At 30.4% G+C, this 20,731-nt stretch overlaps 1 protein-coding gene across 1 annotated transcript in view; it reads left to right on the top strand.

Moving 5' to 3' along the window:
• Positions 1–20,731, top strand: part of LOC145306448 (teneurin-a-like) — a 186,395-nt gene that overhangs the window by 65,541 nt on the left and 100,123 nt on the right. Inside the window, exons 18-20 of the mRNA XM_080148544.1 lie at positions 10,599–10,695; positions 11,203–11,303; positions 18,713–18,807. Of these exons, the coding sequence (XP_080004670.1) occupies positions 10,599–10,695; positions 11,203–11,303; positions 18,713–18,807 (293 nt within the window). The remainder of the gene's footprint in view (positions 1–10,598; positions 10,696–11,202; positions 11,304–18,712; positions 18,808–20,731) is intronic.

Here is a 20,731-nt window from a genome sequence, read left to right as displayed (position 1 = left end):
TTGACGACAAAAAACCTTTGTCACAAAATCCACATATCCAATATCCATACCTTTGCTGAAGAAAAAAGTTTTATATTCGGTGCAATTGCAAGATTTCAGTGAATATATAATATACAACATATATCTGAAACTGCTTTGAGAAAAAAGTTTGGGGTAGATTTTCATAAACTCTTGATATATACACACTTCTTTGAACAAGTTAACATATACACCCCTGGCATAAACTTTTATTTTTAAGTTGGATTACCCAATACCACCCCTCCAGCCTTAAAAAACTAAATGTACAATTTTAATGGTTTATATATCATATTTTAAAGTAACAGTATGTATGTTAAATTGTCTGTCTGTGTGTTTGCACCAAAATATCTTGCTAAAAATATTAAACACCCTCCCGAGAGAAATGGCTTTTAGGAAAAATACTCTCCCCCCTCCCCCAAAAATCTATTATTTAATAGTTTTGACTACATGATATTAAAATAAGGTGGTCCGGGTTGACAATTCTACTAACAATAATGTTTATTATATAGATTAACACTAAGTGATCGTTGCTGATTTGTTATCTAAATATTTAACGCAATTGTAATAGCTACAGGGATGTTCGGTCTTTTGATTTATGCAAAGGAATTCTGGCCGATTATCATATGTACACCCATTTTAAGTATTACACTTTGAGCTCTTTGATTTAAAATGAACTTCCCTGGCTTACTTTAATAAAATGTTGAAAAAACGTAGAACCAAACAGGAAGAACTTTTTAAAAGCGAAGCTTTTCTATAATTAGGGTCGGTTGGTACGTCCATCCGTCCGAGACGGATAGCTTTTTTCGTTAATTTAGGCATGTTAGAACGTCCTAACGATTTCAAACTTTGCATGGTGATTCCTGTAGAAGTTATGTACGATTTAGAAAGCGTAGCAATTCTATGATCATTACCATTATATCCGTACGTCTATTTTTCTACTTTTTTAACAACAAATTTTTATGTGATCTATTTATCCGATTGATCTGATTTTTGGTATATTGATTCCTGGGACAACAAAGTACAATATTATAAGCGAAGTAACTCTATAAGTGTAAGTATGTTTATAAACATAATCCTGTATCAAGCATTTTGCTTTGACTCTTATACATTAATATTCTGATTATTCAGTTCTGACACTATACAAGTGTTAATGTCCGTTTGTCCTACTGTTTCAGTGCTTCGCTTTTATGGATGTTGTCATCCTTGTTTTATTAAAAACATTGAAAACAGAATAGTTTTCCTTAGATGCCATATTCCATCATCTACATTCTACACACACACACACACACAATTATACACCCACACACACAATTGTAAACTTTTTTTGATGTATTTGAAATGCAGCCTCCTAAACATTGTGCTAAATATCTATAGATCATATAAAACTTCTAAAATATATGTCTGATATATAAACAATAACTGTAAAATATGAATTACTAGCGGCTACGCCCCTAGAGGCCTCTAGAAGCACTTAAGGCGGGAAAAAGTCGAATTTGATAACCTAATTTATTATTTTAGATTTGAAAAGGATAGGTAACAAAAAAAAAATTTGGGGGGGGCGGGAAATTTTTTTTTTTTTATTATCTTTAATTTAAAAAATTGGAATTTTTTTTTGGGGGGGGGGTTGATTTTTTTCTAGGGGCGATTTCTCTTGGGAAGGTGGTGTTACCCTCCCCCAAAATAGTTATAAACCTTCCCAGGACCTATGAGAAGCTACCCTGTTAAGGAGAACCCGATCGGTACAGCGGTTAGCGAGATCCTTCGGTAAAAACACACAAACACACTGACAAATAGACATCCTGTTACTTTAGTATAATGATCATAAATAACTAGGAGATATAGAGATAAATAGATAGATAGTACTGAGAGATGGATAAAAAGTGAGAAAGAGAGAGGGAAAGAGAGAGATAAAGAAAGAAAGAGAGTAAAAGATAGAATTATAAAGAAAAAAAGGAAAAAAAATAAGATTGCATCATCAAATTGGATGGGAACTAAATGATAAAGAAAAGAAAATAGAGAAAATAAAAATCTTTTTTTTGTATGAACATTTGAAATCTACAAATATATAAGTTAACTTTTTATTCAGCACAAAATATAGTGTTTTAAACTGTTAACCCTATTCGAGATGGGTAAGGGGATCGAATGTCCCCACTGCCCCCCCCCCCCCCCTCAACATATCTCGTAAACTATAAGAGATATCAAGACATACTACAAAGCAAGCTTCCGTATTGATAAAATTAAGGAATATTTTACCGTGGTTTCGTTACTAGCAATAGAAAACTCGAAAAATAAAGTAGGTGCATGATTTGTTGATGTTTTCTTCAATTTTGAGTTTTTTTTATAGATACTGCCATGTTAGGTACAGTTTTAGGCATTAAGCAGAATAATATATTAAATAAACGTAACCTTTTCGGTGGCTTAAGATAGAATGCCTATCTCAGATTTTTAGCCAACTAAAGATTAAGTGAATTGAAAAATTTCAAGACAAAGTTTGCTTACATGCAGATAGTCGAACAACATTGTTCTACTCTGTATTATAGATAACATATTACATTCAGTATTATGGTTTTTAGTGACGTAGCTCCTCTATACATATTAGTAAGCTACGTAAGAATGATCTATCGTAATGCTTGATTGGCGGATTTAAAACACATTACTCTTATGATTTCTTGCAATAACCAGGCTAGTTTAGTTCCTTATTAACTTTATCTTAAAACTTAATAGCCCCTACTATAAATATTAGTAGATATTAACTGTATTAATTTTAAACATACTTGTCCTTGTTCTATTAACAATGTTATAGCGGAATAATGATAATATATATATCCGCTTTTTGCTTATAAGAATAAAGGCAAAAAAAGGAAATAATTCCAGAAAATAAATATGTCCATTAAATGTTACTCGCCAGAGAAAAATATTTTTGCACGACCTTTACGAGTTTAACCCCTGTTTTTGGATGAATACATTTCCCCTATGTTTCCTTTATCATATATGATAAATAAAATTTACTATTGCTTTTAAATAGGCCATGGTTGACGTAGTATCCACATGTCGATAATATAGCTATGAATTAGCCATTGTTGATATAGGTCATATAGTACTCCAATTCATTAGTCCCTATAGTTTTATAATAACATTTTCTTATTCGTTGGCTTTACAACTTTGGGGACTTTCATTGCATTTTAATTGGTTGGTTAAGTTGATTGTCCAAACGTTTTAACCTTTAGTTTTAATCTACAGAGGAATTGATTTTATGTAACATCATTAAGGATGTACATCTGCTATTCTCTTATCCATTAAGATCCCTGACTTTAATGACATTAATATCTAAGTCATGGTGATTCAGTAGCAGAACAGAATTTTAGAATATTTTTCCCCATTCCTAAAAGCATATTGTTTACAAATAAATGTTTATCAAATATATTTTTCCATTATGCTCTAATATATCACCAATAGAAAGCTAGGGCAATGAAAGATAAAATAATCTTCCTCCCAATTCATGCGTAAATTATGACTTATAATTTGGCAAATTTTCCAGGGAAAAGAAATATAGATATGTTTTAACCAACTAATTGTTCTCTTTCTTAAATAGAAAATATATTAAAACATTGATTGGTAAAAATTGCTAGTTTTTAGGGTTAGAGAAAGGAGGAAGGGGACATTGGACTGGATTATACTGGCATTTAAAGTTTTACAATTATTTTGTATCCTAGATAATGAAAACTTTTATAAAATCTTGATTGGTTTGTACAAACTATCAGTTTAAAGATTATATTGGTGGCAAATTTTTGATACAGAATTGGGAAAAACAAAACATTGTGTTGCTATAACATAAGTTGCAAAAGTAGAAAAGGTGAAATGAATTATCCCTTGGTAATTATTCTATTGTTAAGCAATGTTTGCCTTATGACATCCAATATTTAAGGACAGGGGTATGGCATCTTGAGAATGTATTTTGAGCATATTGTTCTATAGCATGTCATAATTTATTTTGTGCAATTCTTGATATTCTCTTTTAAAATGAGAAAATAATGGAGACAAAATATATTTTTTTGGATGATAAATCCCTGTTCCTGAAATGCAATAATGAGTACAATAAAGGCTTCAATTTTAACCACAAGGTCATTTATTGAGGTTTGCAAAATAATAGGATTGCTAAAAAGACAAGAATCATATAACAACAGTTGGATAATTGGGTGATTAAAGCATGATCATTATTTGAGGATAATCATGACAAATAAAAATTTAAACTGTAGGAATCATAAACTGGTATAACTGTTATTTACCTAAAAGTAAACTTATTTAAAGAAAAATGCAAAGCCTCTCTGTAGAGGAAATCTGAGTAAGTCAATCAGAATAAAAAACCTATGCATGCAGACGAACATACTTCATCTTTTCTAAATAACTACACAGATTTTTAAAAAAAAGATTTATAAGGATATTACTGAAGCTGTAAATTATCTATAAATAATATTAAGCTTACAGTTAATATTTTAAAGTGTAATATTTCACACATTACAATATATCAATACTGTTCCCTGCAATAATGTACACCAATAAATATATTTATATAAAAGATGGTTTCACTGCACCTTTATTGTTAAGTTTATGTTAGTTGACATAAAACTAATTTTTGAAATTACTGAGAAATAATTTTACTTAATTTAAAAATGAATTTAGGTAATGTTTTGTAAATATTTAATGATAAGAAAAATATAAATCTATTCTTATCTGGAAATTTTTAACACTATTTAAAACAGCCAATTACATATTAGATTTGAGGCTGTTTTAGTCAAAGTAAGACAATTAATATCAAGTTTAGTGGGCTATGAACAGAGAACAACAAAGTTTATTGTATTTTAAAATGTCGATGAATTTGAAACACTCTAATAAACATGCATAGAAGCAAATATAATACTGTATACACTTAGATCCAGATTAATTAAATTACCAACACCCTGGATACATATTGGCTTTCTTCATAGACAACATAATATTTATTTGGTTATGTGTAACACAAGATTGTATTAACATTCATAAACGAAAACAAGTTACTATGATACTAGCCTCTATATATATTAATGATCATACTTTAAAGCAAATCTTTTAATTCAAGACTTTAACATCACTTCTTAATTGTAATAGGTCCATTGGTATTTGCAACTAAAAAGTCTTTCTTCAAAATATAATAATCATTAAAAATTTATATGTATATATTTGTATTTAGTTAAATTTACTTTGATTTTTATCTCTATGACAAATTTTGTTGTATTGTAATAAGAAAGCAGCATTACTAGAATAATGTCAACAATAAACAAGTCTCATAAAATATATTACCAACCTAACAAGATTAGTGCAAATTCTAATTTCAAATGTGTGCCAAAAAACATTTTTTACAATAAAATTGAATGTCAAATTGGCAAGCATTGTCATAGTTATACACAATATAAACATAAACTAATGTGTATGGTTTATACACTGGATAATAAATTGTATCTCATTTATAAGAGAAAACTTTGTGTGCAAACTTTCTTTATCTTTAGATATATTATTCAGTGTGTTAAAATTTAGGTACTTATAAGGAGATAATGCAACAAGGGTCTTAGTTTAGATACAAATTTAAATTTAAATAATTTCAGAACTGCAATACTATATCTTAGCCAAGAATGACTTGACACACTCTCATTTAGATAGACAACCTTTTTATCACAAATTAATTTAATTCACCTAAAAAAGACCATTAAGACTATTTTTACAAGATTTGATATATTTCAGACTGGTTTGATAATAAATGCATTTTCAACTATCTAGATCATTCCTCCCTCAATCTTGCACTGCACTAGAAGCTGATTTAATAGTGATATGTCATCATAGAGTTACTAAAATCCATTTTGAGAATAATGTCAGATGGAGGGTGATTATTTAAATTGAACACAGCATTTATCTATGATTGGATCAGTGCAGTTTTGGTAGAGAGTGCAATTTTTGAGCCACTTACATAATCATTTTCATTCAATAATATATCTTTAATTCAGTGTTTAAAAACAAGAACTATTTTGCCCATAAGTAACACAATTAAAACAAACATACAGAATTTGAGTTTAGATTTGAACCTCTTAGTATTTATACGCTTTTTCAGAAAACTCTACTATTATAAACACTTTTGTAAAACATGGATTTGTGTATCCAAATCTGCTAAGAAACTGCAAACCACAGGTCTAATAAAGTTGATAGAGATATCAATTAGCTTGCTAGAGCCAAAGTAATTGAGTATGAACCATTTAAAAAAATGTTAAAACCTTGAATGTGAGTATTTATTATAAAACTGATTAACAATCAATATTTATATCAAATAAATTTAGCTGGAGGAGTTTACATAATTTGATAAATGTAGAGAAAAAGTAAATTTGTATGGAAAGAAACTCTGAGAATCTAAAACTTGTGTGCTTTGCATTTAAAGTAATGGCTGGTAATCAATTCAATGGATAAATTTCTTATATCAGTGATGGAACACCCAACTTTACCACCTAATTTTATGAATTTATATTTTATATTACTTAGACTATATTTGACCATGTTACTTATACATTAATGTTCTGCAGTAATGAAACATTTAAGTTTTTTTTTAATAAAATATGCAATTAATGTATATCTAGATATTACTTTGCCACTAGCCTCTAGGGGCTTTGTCAAAAATAAAAGATCTTTATATTTAGTATTGTGGGTGTGGTGGATGTCACACTATTGTAAGAAGATATTCTACTAATTCAATGGTGTAAGCTGAAGGAAAATTAGAGGGGAGGAGTGAAGGAAGGATAAAGACAATATCCACCTAGAAGAGCTTAATCCCCCTCCCAAGAATTAAGCAAACAAAATACAATACAGTTAATTTAGTTTTTGTGGGGTGAAATCAGAAAAAGGACAAATAATAGGATTTTTGCTTGATAAGATAAGGGTTACATCGTTAGTCTTAATATTTTGAATTTGTATAACTAACAGATTTCCTAGGAGAAAGACTTTTACTTTTGCGTTAATTTTTTCTTTAGCATACCAAATGAGTTACAAGTCATATGCTTACAACACCTTGCCTTAATTCCTAATTAATTTCTTTTATTAGTTGGAGGTGGTAAGGATCTTGGTACACTAATTTTTAAATGGATACTCCCCCAATAGATTTTTAAGTCTAATCATGCAATAAATTCTAAATTACATCCAAGGAACAAATTCACCAATGAAGGATAATGTTGTGTAATATTTGCATGCACAAACTTTAATAATTAGCAATACTAACCTTCAATTAAATAAATTTCATTTCAATTGTATTTATCAATCATTTATGATTAAAAAAAACTTTAATAAGAATATAGATAAAAAAAGTATTTTTAAGAAATAAAAGATCTCTGCATTCAGACCTATTGTATTGTGTTCAATTCCCTGCATATATAAGTAAAGAAAATAGAACCTTAAATTAGCTCTTAACATGACTTTAAAAAATACATTCAAAATTCCTCTAACCCAACTGAACTAATACGTCAATTTATTTGTTTTATTGTTTCATTTATCTATTTTAATAATGAAATAGTTACCTATCTTATACTCTAACTCAAAATCTTAAAATTATAGACGCAGGAATATTTGAAAAAAAATCTTAATATAAAAAAATCCTTAATTTTACAACCTTAAAAAAGTTCTAAATTAGTAAATGTCCTAAATAATCTACCAAACATTAATTTTCAAACCTGACTTCTAATAACCTTGATATAAACGTTGCAGCACTACTTTAGAAACGTGACTTGAATGGCAAACTCCAATTCAGGCTTCCTTCTGGGTTTTCCTAATTTTTAATAAAATCCTTTTGGCTTGAACGTTTGCAAATTATTTTCACTCTGTTAAACCTGCAACTATCTTTCTATCTATTTATATTCAGCTTAATATCTTGGAAAGACATGTTTATCCATCTAGTTTTCTATTTTTATTTGAATATATTCAACTACATATTTTGTTATGTATTAGTAACCTATCTTTTTTTCTATTTGTCCCACCTACTTTTAATTTAGATACAACAAAAGTAAAACAAAAATATTTGAGGGGTAATTTTTATCTATAGAAGCCTTTCTTGAGAGTGTGGTAATACCTTCCCCCAAGTTATAAACCTTCCAAGGACCATATTATCATATTATGGAGCAGATTCTCTATAACTTTTGTCAGCTTATTTGCAATTTTGTCCTGAGCTGGATCTTTTACATTTTAGTGGTGAGCCAGATCGGGGTGAGCCGAACCGATCTGGCTCACCACTAACATGATTTAGAGATCCAGCTCTGTTTTTCAATATTTTTTCCCTTTTCAAGTATCTATTTCTAATCATACAATGTACCTCAGTTTCACCCCATCCAATCTACTTTTATTTACTTTTTAAATGTTTTGCCCTTTTAATCTATCACCTATTAAATTTTGCCAAGCCTAACATGCTGCAAATAATTTTGATATTGGCAAATCCATGTGAAAGGGAAATGTTATTTAAAAGTGAAGATTAATGGCTTGCCTCAACATTATGCAATAGAGTGGAATTTGAATAATCAGGGACATAAAAAGGGATTTGCATGAAAAAGGTATTGTAACATTTTAGAAAAGATATAATTGTGAAAAGTGTCTTTTATGTCATTTAACCTAAGCCTCTAGGGGCACTTGACGTGCGAGGTGGGGGGGGGGGGGTGAAACCCACTACCCATTTTCAAATTTTCAAATTTTCTTTGGGGGTCATTTTTTAGGGGCGAGGTTTGAGGTACCCTCCCCAAAAATAGTTAAAAACCTTCCCAGGACCTATGATACGCTATATTGTAAAGAACAATTATTTCGGTTCAGCGGTTAACGAGACCCTTCCTTGACAAAAATGACTTATTACTTTATATAATAGGATAGCATTTCTGCATTTTTAATCTTTGGTGGATCTTCAAAAAGGGATGAGTCACTGGAAATTGAAAATTATTCTCAACATTATAGTTTAAAAATTGTAACTGGACAAAATGTCTCTGAAATTAGCCATGTGACGTCATAAAAATAAGTGATTTTTCATCTCTTTTTTAGGTTTTTTTTCCCACTTCTCCTCTCATTTCCCTGATTATTTTGACGTCACATGGCTGATTTATGAGACACATTGTCCAGTTTCTTGTAAATTTCTCATATTTGTTATTCTAATAACTTGAAAGTTTTTTTTCATGATAGGGTGGTACAAACTAACTTAACTATTGATCAAACTATCCATCCCTCTAACAACCTATTTATTTGTCAAATTGTATATTTATCCATCCTTCTTATTAATAGGTCTAATGTATTTGCCCTTAACATTAAGTATTTAAAAGGGGGATATTTGTTGAAAATCATAACTCATTGCCACCAGCAAATTATAGTCTTGGTTACATTCAAGGTTTATTTACTTTAAAACTTTACTTGAAATCATTTATTTTGTAAGAATGATTTTAATTTAATAAGCTTTACAAAATGATTTTCAAGATTTTCTATTCAATAATCAATGTATCTATTGATGCATCTATCAATGTATCTATCAATGTATCTATCAATGTGTCTATCAATGTATCTATCAATGTATCTATCAATGTATCTATCGATGTATCTATTGATGTATTATATCAATGTATCTAAAAGTGTATCTATAAATGTATCTATCAATGAATTTATTACTATATCTATCAATGTGTCCATCAATGTATCTATCAATGTATCCATCAATGTATCTATCAATGTAACTATCAATGTATCTATCAATGTATCTATCAATGTATCTATCGATGTATCTATTGATGTATTATATCAATGTATCTATTGATGTATCTAAAAGTGTATCTATAAATGTATCTATCAATGAATTTATTACTATATCTATCAATGTGTCCATCAATGTATCTATCAATGTATCTATTAATGTATCCATCAATGTATCCATCAATGTATCTATCAATGTATCTATTAATGTATCTATCAATGTATCTATCAATGTATCTATTGATGTATCTATTAAATATATATCTATGTATAAACAATATATCTATTGATATGATGTATTAATTTATATATAAATCCATAAATTTATCTATCAATTTATCTATCTATCTAGGAGCAACCTGTCCAATAGTGTGTAGCAACCATGGCCTATACAGAGCTGGAGCTTGTGTCTGCCAGGATGAATGTATTTATCTATTTATCTATCAATGTATCTATCTATCTAGGAGCAACCTGTCCAATAGTGTGTAGCAACCATGGCCTATACAGAGCTGGAGCTTGTGTCTGCCAGGATGAATGTATTTATCTATTTATCTATCAATGTATCTATCTATCTAGGAGCAACCTGTCCAATAGTGTGTAGCAACCATGGCCTATACAGAGCTGGAGCTTGTGTCTGCCAGGATGAATGTATTTATCTATTTATCTATCAATGTATCTATCTATCTAGGAGCAACCTGTCCAATAGTATGTAGCAACCATGGGCAATACAGAGCTGGAGCTTGTGTCTGCCAGGATGGATGTATCTATCTATTTATCTATCAATGTATCTATCTATCAAGGAGCAACCTGTCCAATAGTATGTAGCAACCATGGACAATACAGAGCTGGAGCTTGTGTCTGCCAGGATGGGTGGAAAGGTGTAGAATGTAATATAAGGTATTTGTTTTACATTTCAATGATCTAAAATAAGATTTAATATATTTGCTCCTCAGAATTTGGTATTTATTCATCCTATAGAAACCCAAAAGTAAATATAAAAAAAATATTTGGGAAGAGGGTAAATTTTTATTAGGGGCAATAACTCTTGAGAGGCTGGTGGTACCCTTCCCCAAAATTATTATAAAACTTCCCATGACCTATGAGTAGCTATAATGTAAAAGAGAATCATATCTGTTCAGTGGTTAGCAAGATCCTTCAGTACACAAGACATACAGACATTCTGTTACTTTTCTATAAGGATTTAACAATTTATTTATCGAACTTTCACTAACAGGGATCTAAAGGGATATGCCAATAGACAATAAATTGATTTTCACCCTAAAATATGATAAACTTAATTACCCTTTTTTTGTAAAATTATTAAAGGATTAGTGTATGGGGACCACCTTAATTTACTGTCCAATATCCCCACCCTACATTACAATATATCTATGTACAATTTAGAAGCACAGATTGTGAGGTGTCGGACTGTTCTGGAAATGGAGTTTGCTCCCTAGGGAATTGTGTCTGTAATGTTGGCTGGTCTGGTCAGCATTGTCATATCAGTAAGTACATAGATAGATAGATAAATAGATAGATAGACAGATAAAAAGATTTATTGAATGATAGATTGATAGTTTGCTCTCTGGGGAATTGTGTCTGTAATGTTGGCTGGTCTGGTCAACATTGTCATATCATTAAGTACTTAGATATATAGATAGATAGATAGTTTATTATAAGGATGAATAGATATATTGATACATAGATAGATGGATAGATAATTAGAAAGCTGGATAGATAGATAGTCTGGTCTGGTCAACGTTGTCATATCAGTAAGTACATAGATAGATAGATAAATAGATAGATAGATAGACAGATAGAAAGATTTATTGAATGATAGATTGATAGTTTGCTCCCTTGGGAATTGTGTTTGTAATGTTGGCTGGTCTGGTCAGCATTGTCATATCAGTAAGTACATAGATAGATAGATAAATTAAAAGATGGGTCAATGAAAAGTTAGATATATGTAGGTAGATACATGTATATGAAATTATGAATAGATTTATATGTAGATAGATATATTTAGATTGATACATCAATGATAACTATATAGTGTAGATTTAATGGCAGATAGATGGATAAGTTAGTAAATCAATATACAGACAAATCTATAATACAAAGTAGAACTATTTCTGTCTGTCCGTCCGTCCCTTAAGATCTTGGTAACCACTGAACCGATCGGATTTTACTCTTCAGGAAATATACATACTAATCCTGTGGTGGTTTTAGGTTATTTTCTTGGGGGGTGGGACACCCCCAACCCTCCCAAAAACAAGAAAATCCCCATCATTTTTTTTAATTACCTCCTGGGGCAAAGCCCCTAGAGGCTAGGAACGAAGCCGCTAGTATACATATAAAGTAGATGCAAAAGTTCCATATAAAGCGCAACAATTAAATACAAGAACTTATTATAATTAAAAAGAATAGTATACTGTTATACATAAGAAATAAAAAAATAGTAAGATAATATAATGTGTTAAAAAACCGACTGGCGATTGAAGGAACTCTATAGAGTAGCTATGTATAATATAATATTCTATTCTAGACACGTTTGTGACTATTAAAATGCTTTTAACCCAATTACTTTACATGCTATAGTGCTAATAGAAATTTAAATGAAATGCAGGGAGGGAGGGGACATTGTATTATAAAATACACTAGTAATCAATTTTTTATAAACACGTTCTCTTATTCGTTGGCTTAATACTTTGGATACTTTATTAAAGCTTAATTATTCAGTTTAAACAAACAGATATTGTCTATAAATCACAGAGTAATTAATTATAAAAATCCGTCAAGTGCAAACAGAAGAAAAAATATTACACTTTTCTATGGTGGAAACGTTTAGACACTCAATTTAATAAACAAACCAATTAAAATTCCCAAAGTTTTTAAGCCAACGAATAAGAAAACTTTTGGAATACTGTAAAACAGCCCCCCCCCCCCTGGTGTGAAACCTTTGCTTTAGGAGATGGAGGAATTGGAATCTAATTCTTGTTTTAAGGGGGTTTGACACCTCCCTACAAATTCCTTCCTCAATAGATCAAGTGTCAGTATTATGTTTGGGTATAGTCCCTTTAGTAACATCGCACCTTATGGGGCGATTCTTCGTATTTTTCACAGTAACTTTTCTCCTATTTCTAGCCCCTGCGGGAGGCTTCAACCCTGCGGGGCCAATTACCTAACCCTGTGGGGCAATCACCTAACCCAATATAACCTAACCTAATCTAAAATAACCTATAAAAAGCCATTTCAAAAATACGACGAAACGCCCCTTATGGGGCGATGTTACGAAAGGGACTATTTCTTATTTTTTTGCTGCGCTACTTACGGACATAATTGTTATTCTGTTTTGTTTGTAAGCCACCAAAAGCTGCTAATTAAGGACAATTGTTTACAGAAAAATAGGAATATGTAAATAGATTCAAAATCTTTTTTTAAAACAATATTCTTATGATTTAAAGATAGAGTTTATTTAATATTACTTAAATACGTAAGTAAAGTCATGTTTATTAGTGGCGAAGCTACTCTATAATTCGAAATGTCCGTCTGTCTGTCCGTCCGTCCGTCTGAGACAGAATAGGGGAAACTGAAGACTGAAATTTCTTGTCAATATTCCCATTAATATGGAGCATAATTACATACAAAGTACAAAACATGGATGCCAGTCGAACCCCTTTTTAGCAGGTTTTAAGCTATTTTTATATCTTTGGTGTTTATGGTCCAATTTTCCATTTTTTTTTTCAGTTATAGATATCAAAATTAAATTTCCTGTCGTTTTAAGAAAACAAACATGGCAGTCAGACTGCCTTTTAGTAGGTTTTGGGCTATTTTTATACATATGTTTTACATTTTTCCCCATATCTTTGGTGTTTTTGGTCCAATTTTCAAACTTTTTTGGGATATCAGTATCAAAACAATTTTTCCCATTGTTATGAGCATCTTTTATGTCGTCATCATACAAAATAAAACAAGGTTTCGTGTTTATTTTCTCCGATAAATCTATTCTTGATTTTAAAAATACACTTTAAATCTACTTGTACACATTCCCATACTCGATTTTTTGTGCTTCGCTACTTATGGATGTTGTCATCCTTGTATTACTTTTAAAAGTAAAATGATTGTTTGTAGGTTTTTTTTAACCAGTTTTAGTTTTGCCTAAATTTGAAGTTTATATGTAATAGTTGATTTTAATATGATATTTTATGGGACGTTGTCTTACTTTTTTTTAAGTAGAATGTTGTTAATGATGAAGAACTTTAATTGTCTTTTTTTGTCTTTAAATTTTGATTTCTACTGAACAGATTGATCTCTCTATTTTATGGAAGTTTCTTATATACCCTCGATGTTTTTAGGCTATTTAATTGTTATATCTAATTTTGGTTTTAGGCTATTTTCCTACTTTCCTTACTTCTTCGAATACATAGCTTCTAGATGCTAGGAGCGCAGTCGCTAGTGTTTAATTAAAAGGACAAGCAACAAAAACAATATCAAAATCCTTTGAATGGTTAGTTCAAGTTTATGCTTTAATTCTTAACTATTGCAAGTTAAAAGAAAATTATACTATTCGTTTTTCCTTTTTCAAGAAAATTGGGGGGGGGGGGGAAGGAAAACGTGGAGCAAAAAGGGGATGATTGATTTTGAATGGAATCAGGGATGTGACAATAGCGGCTTAATAATTTACAACAATTTCTGCCCTCAAGAAAGACATTGTTTTAGACTTTAAAGTTTGAGGAAAGATTAATTTATCGGCCATTGTCCCATCCCCGTATCCCTGGGGACCTTGTCACCTTTTGGCAAAATATGTCAGCAATAATTAGGCTTTTATTCCCTTCTTATTGTTTACTTCCTGATAGATAGATAGTAGATAGATATAGATGGATAGATAGATAGATATATTTATGTAGATGGATAGATAGATATATTTATATAGATGGATAGATAGATGGATAGATAGATATATTTATATAGATGGATAGATAGATATATTTATATAGATGGATAGAAGTATTGATGGATACACTTTTAGATAGATAAATGGATAGATAAACGGGATTTCTCTCTTTCTTTCTCTCTTTCTTTCTCTCTTTCTCTCTTTCTTTCACCCTTTCTTTCTCTCTTTTTTTCTCTCTTTTTTTCTCTCTTTCTTTCTCTCTTTCTTTCTCTCTTTCTTTTTCATTTTCCAAGTTTTTAACTTTCTATCTCTCTCTCTCTCTCTCTCTCTCTCTCTCTCTCTCTGTTTGAAAGAAACTATTTAAAGTTGTTATTATTTTCTTATTATTGTTACAGAACTTTGTTAAGCTGCGGCTTTGTGCCTAGTTAGCAACTTTTATATCTTTCTATCCAATTAATTGCTATCTTTCTATCTATTTCACTTTCTGGCTATATAACAGAGCTGGATCTTTAAATCATTTCAATGGTGCGCTAAATCACCCCGCGCAGAATTTCAGCCAATCACAGCGGCGCATTTCAATCCATCTCAGTACTCTTTTTAAAGCTATGCATCTTTTGTAAGGTTCTACTTTACTATCTATCTATTACCCATAAACGTTAAAGAGATGTGGCTTTGTGTTTAGTTAGCAACTTTTCTATCTTTATAATCATTTAATTGCTATCTTTCTATCTATTTTACTTTCTTGTTCTCTATCCTTTAAAACTTTCTATCTACCTATCTTTTTTTTCTATCTATTTATCTATAAAAGATATAAAAAAAATATAAATCTGTTAAGTAAGTAACATAAAATAAATATAATAACCAAACAAGTAGGTGAAAGGACATGAATATGGATATAGAAACTGAAAAAAATAGTTTGCCTTCATAAATCCACAAATTCTTTGTTGAAAACAATTACATCATGATAAGATTCTAAAATCAGTATGTCTATTTTAGTCTAGTGCTTTTAAAGAGAATATCCATAGCCAGGTTAGGTTAGGTTAAGTTAAGGTTTATTTAAGTTTGCTAGTTTAATAATGATGACTTCTAAGATATTTTGGATGAGTTAGAATTCCAATGAAATCACCAAGTAGATATATAAGATAGGCGTCTGATTTTTTGTTATGTAGAGCTTTTACAAATGTTGATTTTAGATTTGCTACTTTTTTCATTCTGAATCCAATTCTCTGTTTGAGCAAGTAAAGCATTATTGACATATATTCAAGTATATAGGGATGAGAAAAAACGATGAATTAATCTTTTGCTGTACACTTTTGAAAGGGAGGAGACATTTGACTGTATATAATTATGTTCTTAAAAATTTTATATACACGATCTCTCATTTGTTGATTTAAAACTCTAATTTATTTCAAGATTGGGTTGTTTATTATTTTGATTTTTGTGATTTGGTTACCCCAAGTTATCATTCATTGTCTTATCCTTAATCAAAAAAGGCAAAATTCTCATGTAGAGGATCGGATGCAGATTGATTTGTATTCCTTTGGCCTATCTCTAGAATCCCTGAGGAAAGGTAGGGCAATATTGACATAAATTGCTCACACTAAAGCTTTATATCCAGGGATGGAGGGGACAATGGCAAAAAAATAATATAAAACCCAATCTCCTCATTATAAAATCTAGTTACCAATCACATTATTCATATTGGGGTAAAATTTGATTTATTTTTCATTAGTTTCCTATCCCTGTAACACAGTTCTCTCTTTTTTTATATTAGATTAACACTGCATAATAAGATATTCTTTATCATTCTTAACAGCGAAGCTTATCTAAAAAAAGTGTCCATCAAAATGTTCTTGTTAAGCTGTTTTTATAATTGTCAATAGCAAACTTCTCCTTAGAATGTCATGCAACTAGCGGCTACGCCATTAGAGGCCTTTATGGACACGTAAATTGTTTTTTTTCAATCTATTTTAAAATCCGCTATAACTTAAAATATTTTTTTTTCGCCGATAGATGGTGTTAGTTATATTTTTAGCTAATTGCAAAAATGTCCGCAGGGCGACGTCTTTTTATTTTTTTGTCGATTTCTCTGGGGAGGGTGGTGGTACCATCCCCTAATCCATCCATCTAACCTGTTAAGGAGAACCCGATCGTTTCAGCGGTTAACGAGATCATTCGGTACAACCATACAGACATGGTTACTTTATTATAAGGATTGCAGCTATTTTCCCAAGATTGCTTCCTTTAACAAAGGAATCGTTTTATCCATGTAATTTTGAAACTTATTTCTTTGAATTCTATGAATTCATCGCTTTTCCTATTCATTAATTTGATTGTAATTACTCTCTACCTTATCATTTCATCTCTCTGTTTTAATTTCTATTTATCTGTCTATCTATTTTTATTTCTAAGTTGCAATAAATAGCACATGTGACAAACTTTGGTGAAAGATCAAGTACTTTTTCCAAAGCTGTATTTTGCAATATGTAGTTTATGAAAAGACATCAATGAGCAAAATCTTTTAAGATTCAAATCTAGAAATGGAAAAAAAGGATGACAACATCCATAAGTAGCAAATCACAATCTTGGATAAAAAAGGGACAAAGGGGTTATACAATACACATATAGCTCATATAAACCGGGTATAATAAAGAGAGGGAGAAAACATTTTAGAGAACGTAATAATGAGTAAATAATACTTTAGTAAAGATGTTAGCTGTCTATCTCAAATGGGAGCTGGGAGTATGTTTTTCTGGGACAAAGACGTCCTATTAAAAAGAAATCTAAAAAATGTGACATATTTTCATGGTTGATCGAAAGGAATCTTATCTCCGAAGTTTAAGTTGGTCAAACTTATCTTTTGCTCAATTATTAATAATGTATTGCAAACCATAGACTAATAATAAATAGATTAGATAGATAGATAGATTAAGATACTTATTAGATAGATAGACAAACAAATCATAAGTTAAAAATAAATAGATTTGACAAAATATATATGACTAAATTTTTAACAAATAGATTAGATAGATTGATAAACATGTACAAAATATAGAACATTATATTAGATGTGTCAAACAAGATAAAACAAAAATAGATTAGAATAGGTAGATAAACAAATTTTTACAATTGAACACTCATATAGTTAGCAAGATTTTTGTCTGAAGCTTAAAAACTAAAAAATTGATGGTCCGAATTGGTTGTACTGTTGTATGTGTAGATTTTTAAATTTCAAATTGCGCGGCTTGTGGTAATAGTAGAAAAATGTTACGTATACCGTTAGAGCCGCTAAGAAATTTTTTTGAAAATATAAAATGTCCCAGCTGACTTAAAACTTGACTTGGTAGTAAAGTTTTGGACATTTTACCACCTAGCTCCTAGATTGTCCATAGAATTTAATGTTGCACTTATCTATCCATTTCTCTGTCTATTTAAATGTTTATTATTCACAATAGCTGGATCTTTAAATCATTTTAGTGGTGAGCCAGATCGGGGTTAGCCAACTTTCAACCAATGAGAGCACAGCATTTTATGTAATGCCGCGCTTTGATTGGCTGAAATTCGGCTCACCCCGATCTGGCTCACCACTAAAATGATTTAAAGATCCTGCTAATGTTTCCCTATCCATATGTCTATCTGTTCATAAATGTATATCTATCTATCTATCTAAATGTATATCTATCTATCTGTTTTAGCAAATATTTGTGCCCAGAATTGTGTTTGATATTGCAGCTGTATCTATCTTCTTGAGTGTTTATATATCCAATGTATTTTATATCTATAAATGTGTCTATCTGTCCATATATGTAAGTATATCTATCTATCTGTTCATCTAAATGCATATCTATCTATATGTGAGCAAATATTTGTGCCCAGAATTGTGTTTGATATTGCACTAATGTGAAGTTTTATAAACAACTTTTGTCTTCTCTTCTTAGTTTTGCATGCGGGGAAACTTTCTACAATAGATTATTATCCTTCTATTTATCTAAATATTTATAAAATTATTTATACTTTTAGAAGACTGTGAAGATCCTTTCTGTTCTGGACATGGGAAATGTGTTGAGGGGAGGTGTGAGTGCAGCCTGGGATTTCATGGAGATACCTGTCAACAGGTATATAGATAGATAGATAGATAGATAGATAGATAGATAGATAGATAGATAGATAGATAGATAGATAGATAGATAGATAGATAGATAGATAGATAGATAGATAGAAAGGTAGATAGATAGATAGATTGTATATAAATAAATAAATAGATAGAAAGGTAGATAGATAGATAGATAGATAGATTGTAGATAAGTAGATAGACATTCCTACAATCATATGAACAGATAGATATATAGATATATAAAAAGATATGAGCTCGCCTCATAAAAAGCATAAAATGGCAATAAATTAGTTTCAAAAGTGGGAATAATACTTATGCCTGCACACTTTAACATGTTCAGATAGTATTATAACAAGGAGAATTATTTCCTTAGATAGCATAATAGTTATCTCGCATCGTATTATAAACGGCTTTCCGCGGATATAGAAAGTACAATTATGAGATTAAAACAAGTTTTTTTAGCCCCGAGGTGCAGACCAATCGGATAATTAGGCCACATACAAATATGTTGTTAAAAATGTAAAAAAAATCAACATGTTTAAAATAGACGTACGGACATTCTGGTAATGATTATAGAGTTGCTACGCTTTCTAACTCGTACCTAACTATTACAGGAATCACCATGCAAAATTTGAAATCGATAGGACAATTCTAACATGCCTAAATTAACGAAAAAAAGCTATTTAAAAAAAGTAAATGTTTTAAATGGACATACGGACATTTTGGTAATGATTATAGAGTTGCTACGCTTTCTAAATCGTACCTAACTGCTAAAGGAAACACCATGCAAAATTTGAAATCGATAGGACAATTCTAACATGTCTAAATTAACGAAAAAAGCTATCCGTTACGGACGGACGGACGGACCGACCCTAATTATAGAAAAGCTTCGTTTTTAAAAAGTAGCTATTTTTTATGTAGGTAAAAAATTGGAAGCTTTGTAAATGTCTTGGGATGGCTTTAGGCTATTTCTCTGACCCTTTTCACCTTAGAGGCCAGGCGGCGAATCAGTAGTAAATCATACTTTTCTACTCTTCGACTCTAATTATGATCTATATGTGACTATTTAGTATCCATCTATATATCTATAGAACTAATTATCCTTCTATCTATCTCCTAAAACATATCTGTATTATTGATACTAAAAAGCTAAATTATATGACAGCTTTACATTGAGATGGTGTTCGAATAAAACTGAAAAAATCGTAGCTACTTTATCATTAGGGTATGTCTATATGACATCACGACCGACACAGGGGTACATGGCAGATTTACCACTAGCAAAAATACAGTGATATTACTGTCATAAACACAGTGATTTGCTGTCATAAACACAGTTTTACTGTCAAATTCACACCTCCGTTTTTAGGGGGTATGACAAAAATACAGTTATTGCACTGGCATATTCACAGTTTTGCTGTCAATTATACACCTACATATTGACAAAAATACATCTATTAAATTTATAATTTGTCAATTATACACCTACATATTGAGAAATATACATCTATTAAATATATATATACCTACTTATGTATTTACTAAGTATATTTGCGATTACTTTTATTTAATGAAATCTACTAATTTTTAACATGTACAAAACGGCCTGCTATATTGCATCAAGATCCATGACAGATCTATATAGGAAATAAACGTCTATAATTGAGCTCGAATCTTCCAAGCGTATAGCGTATAAAACTCATAGTGCTCCAATAATCCCTATTAAATTCTCATTGACCAGAACGTTAAGACCCATTATTCTACTTTTAGCATCATAAATTCAGTTTTTTAATTCATGTTGCTATTTAAATAACATTGAAGTATTTGATTTTTATTCATAAAACAGAAAACTTAAATTTATAATATAGTAAATCTAAGAAAACTTAGTTTTAAAATGAAATGATTTGTGCGACACTCCCGTAATG

The sequence above is a fragment of the Acartia tonsa genome, chromosome 14 (assembly GCF_053477335.1).
Source record: "Acartia tonsa isolate MP-2025a chromosome 14, ASM5347733v1, whole genome shotgun sequence".
Classification (NCBI taxonomy): domain Eukaryota; kingdom Metazoa; phylum Arthropoda; class Copepoda; order Calanoida; family Acartiidae; genus Acartia; species Acartia tonsa.
Note: the sequence above shows the minus strand (reverse complement) of the source record. Positions and strands in the feature narration are given on the sequence as shown.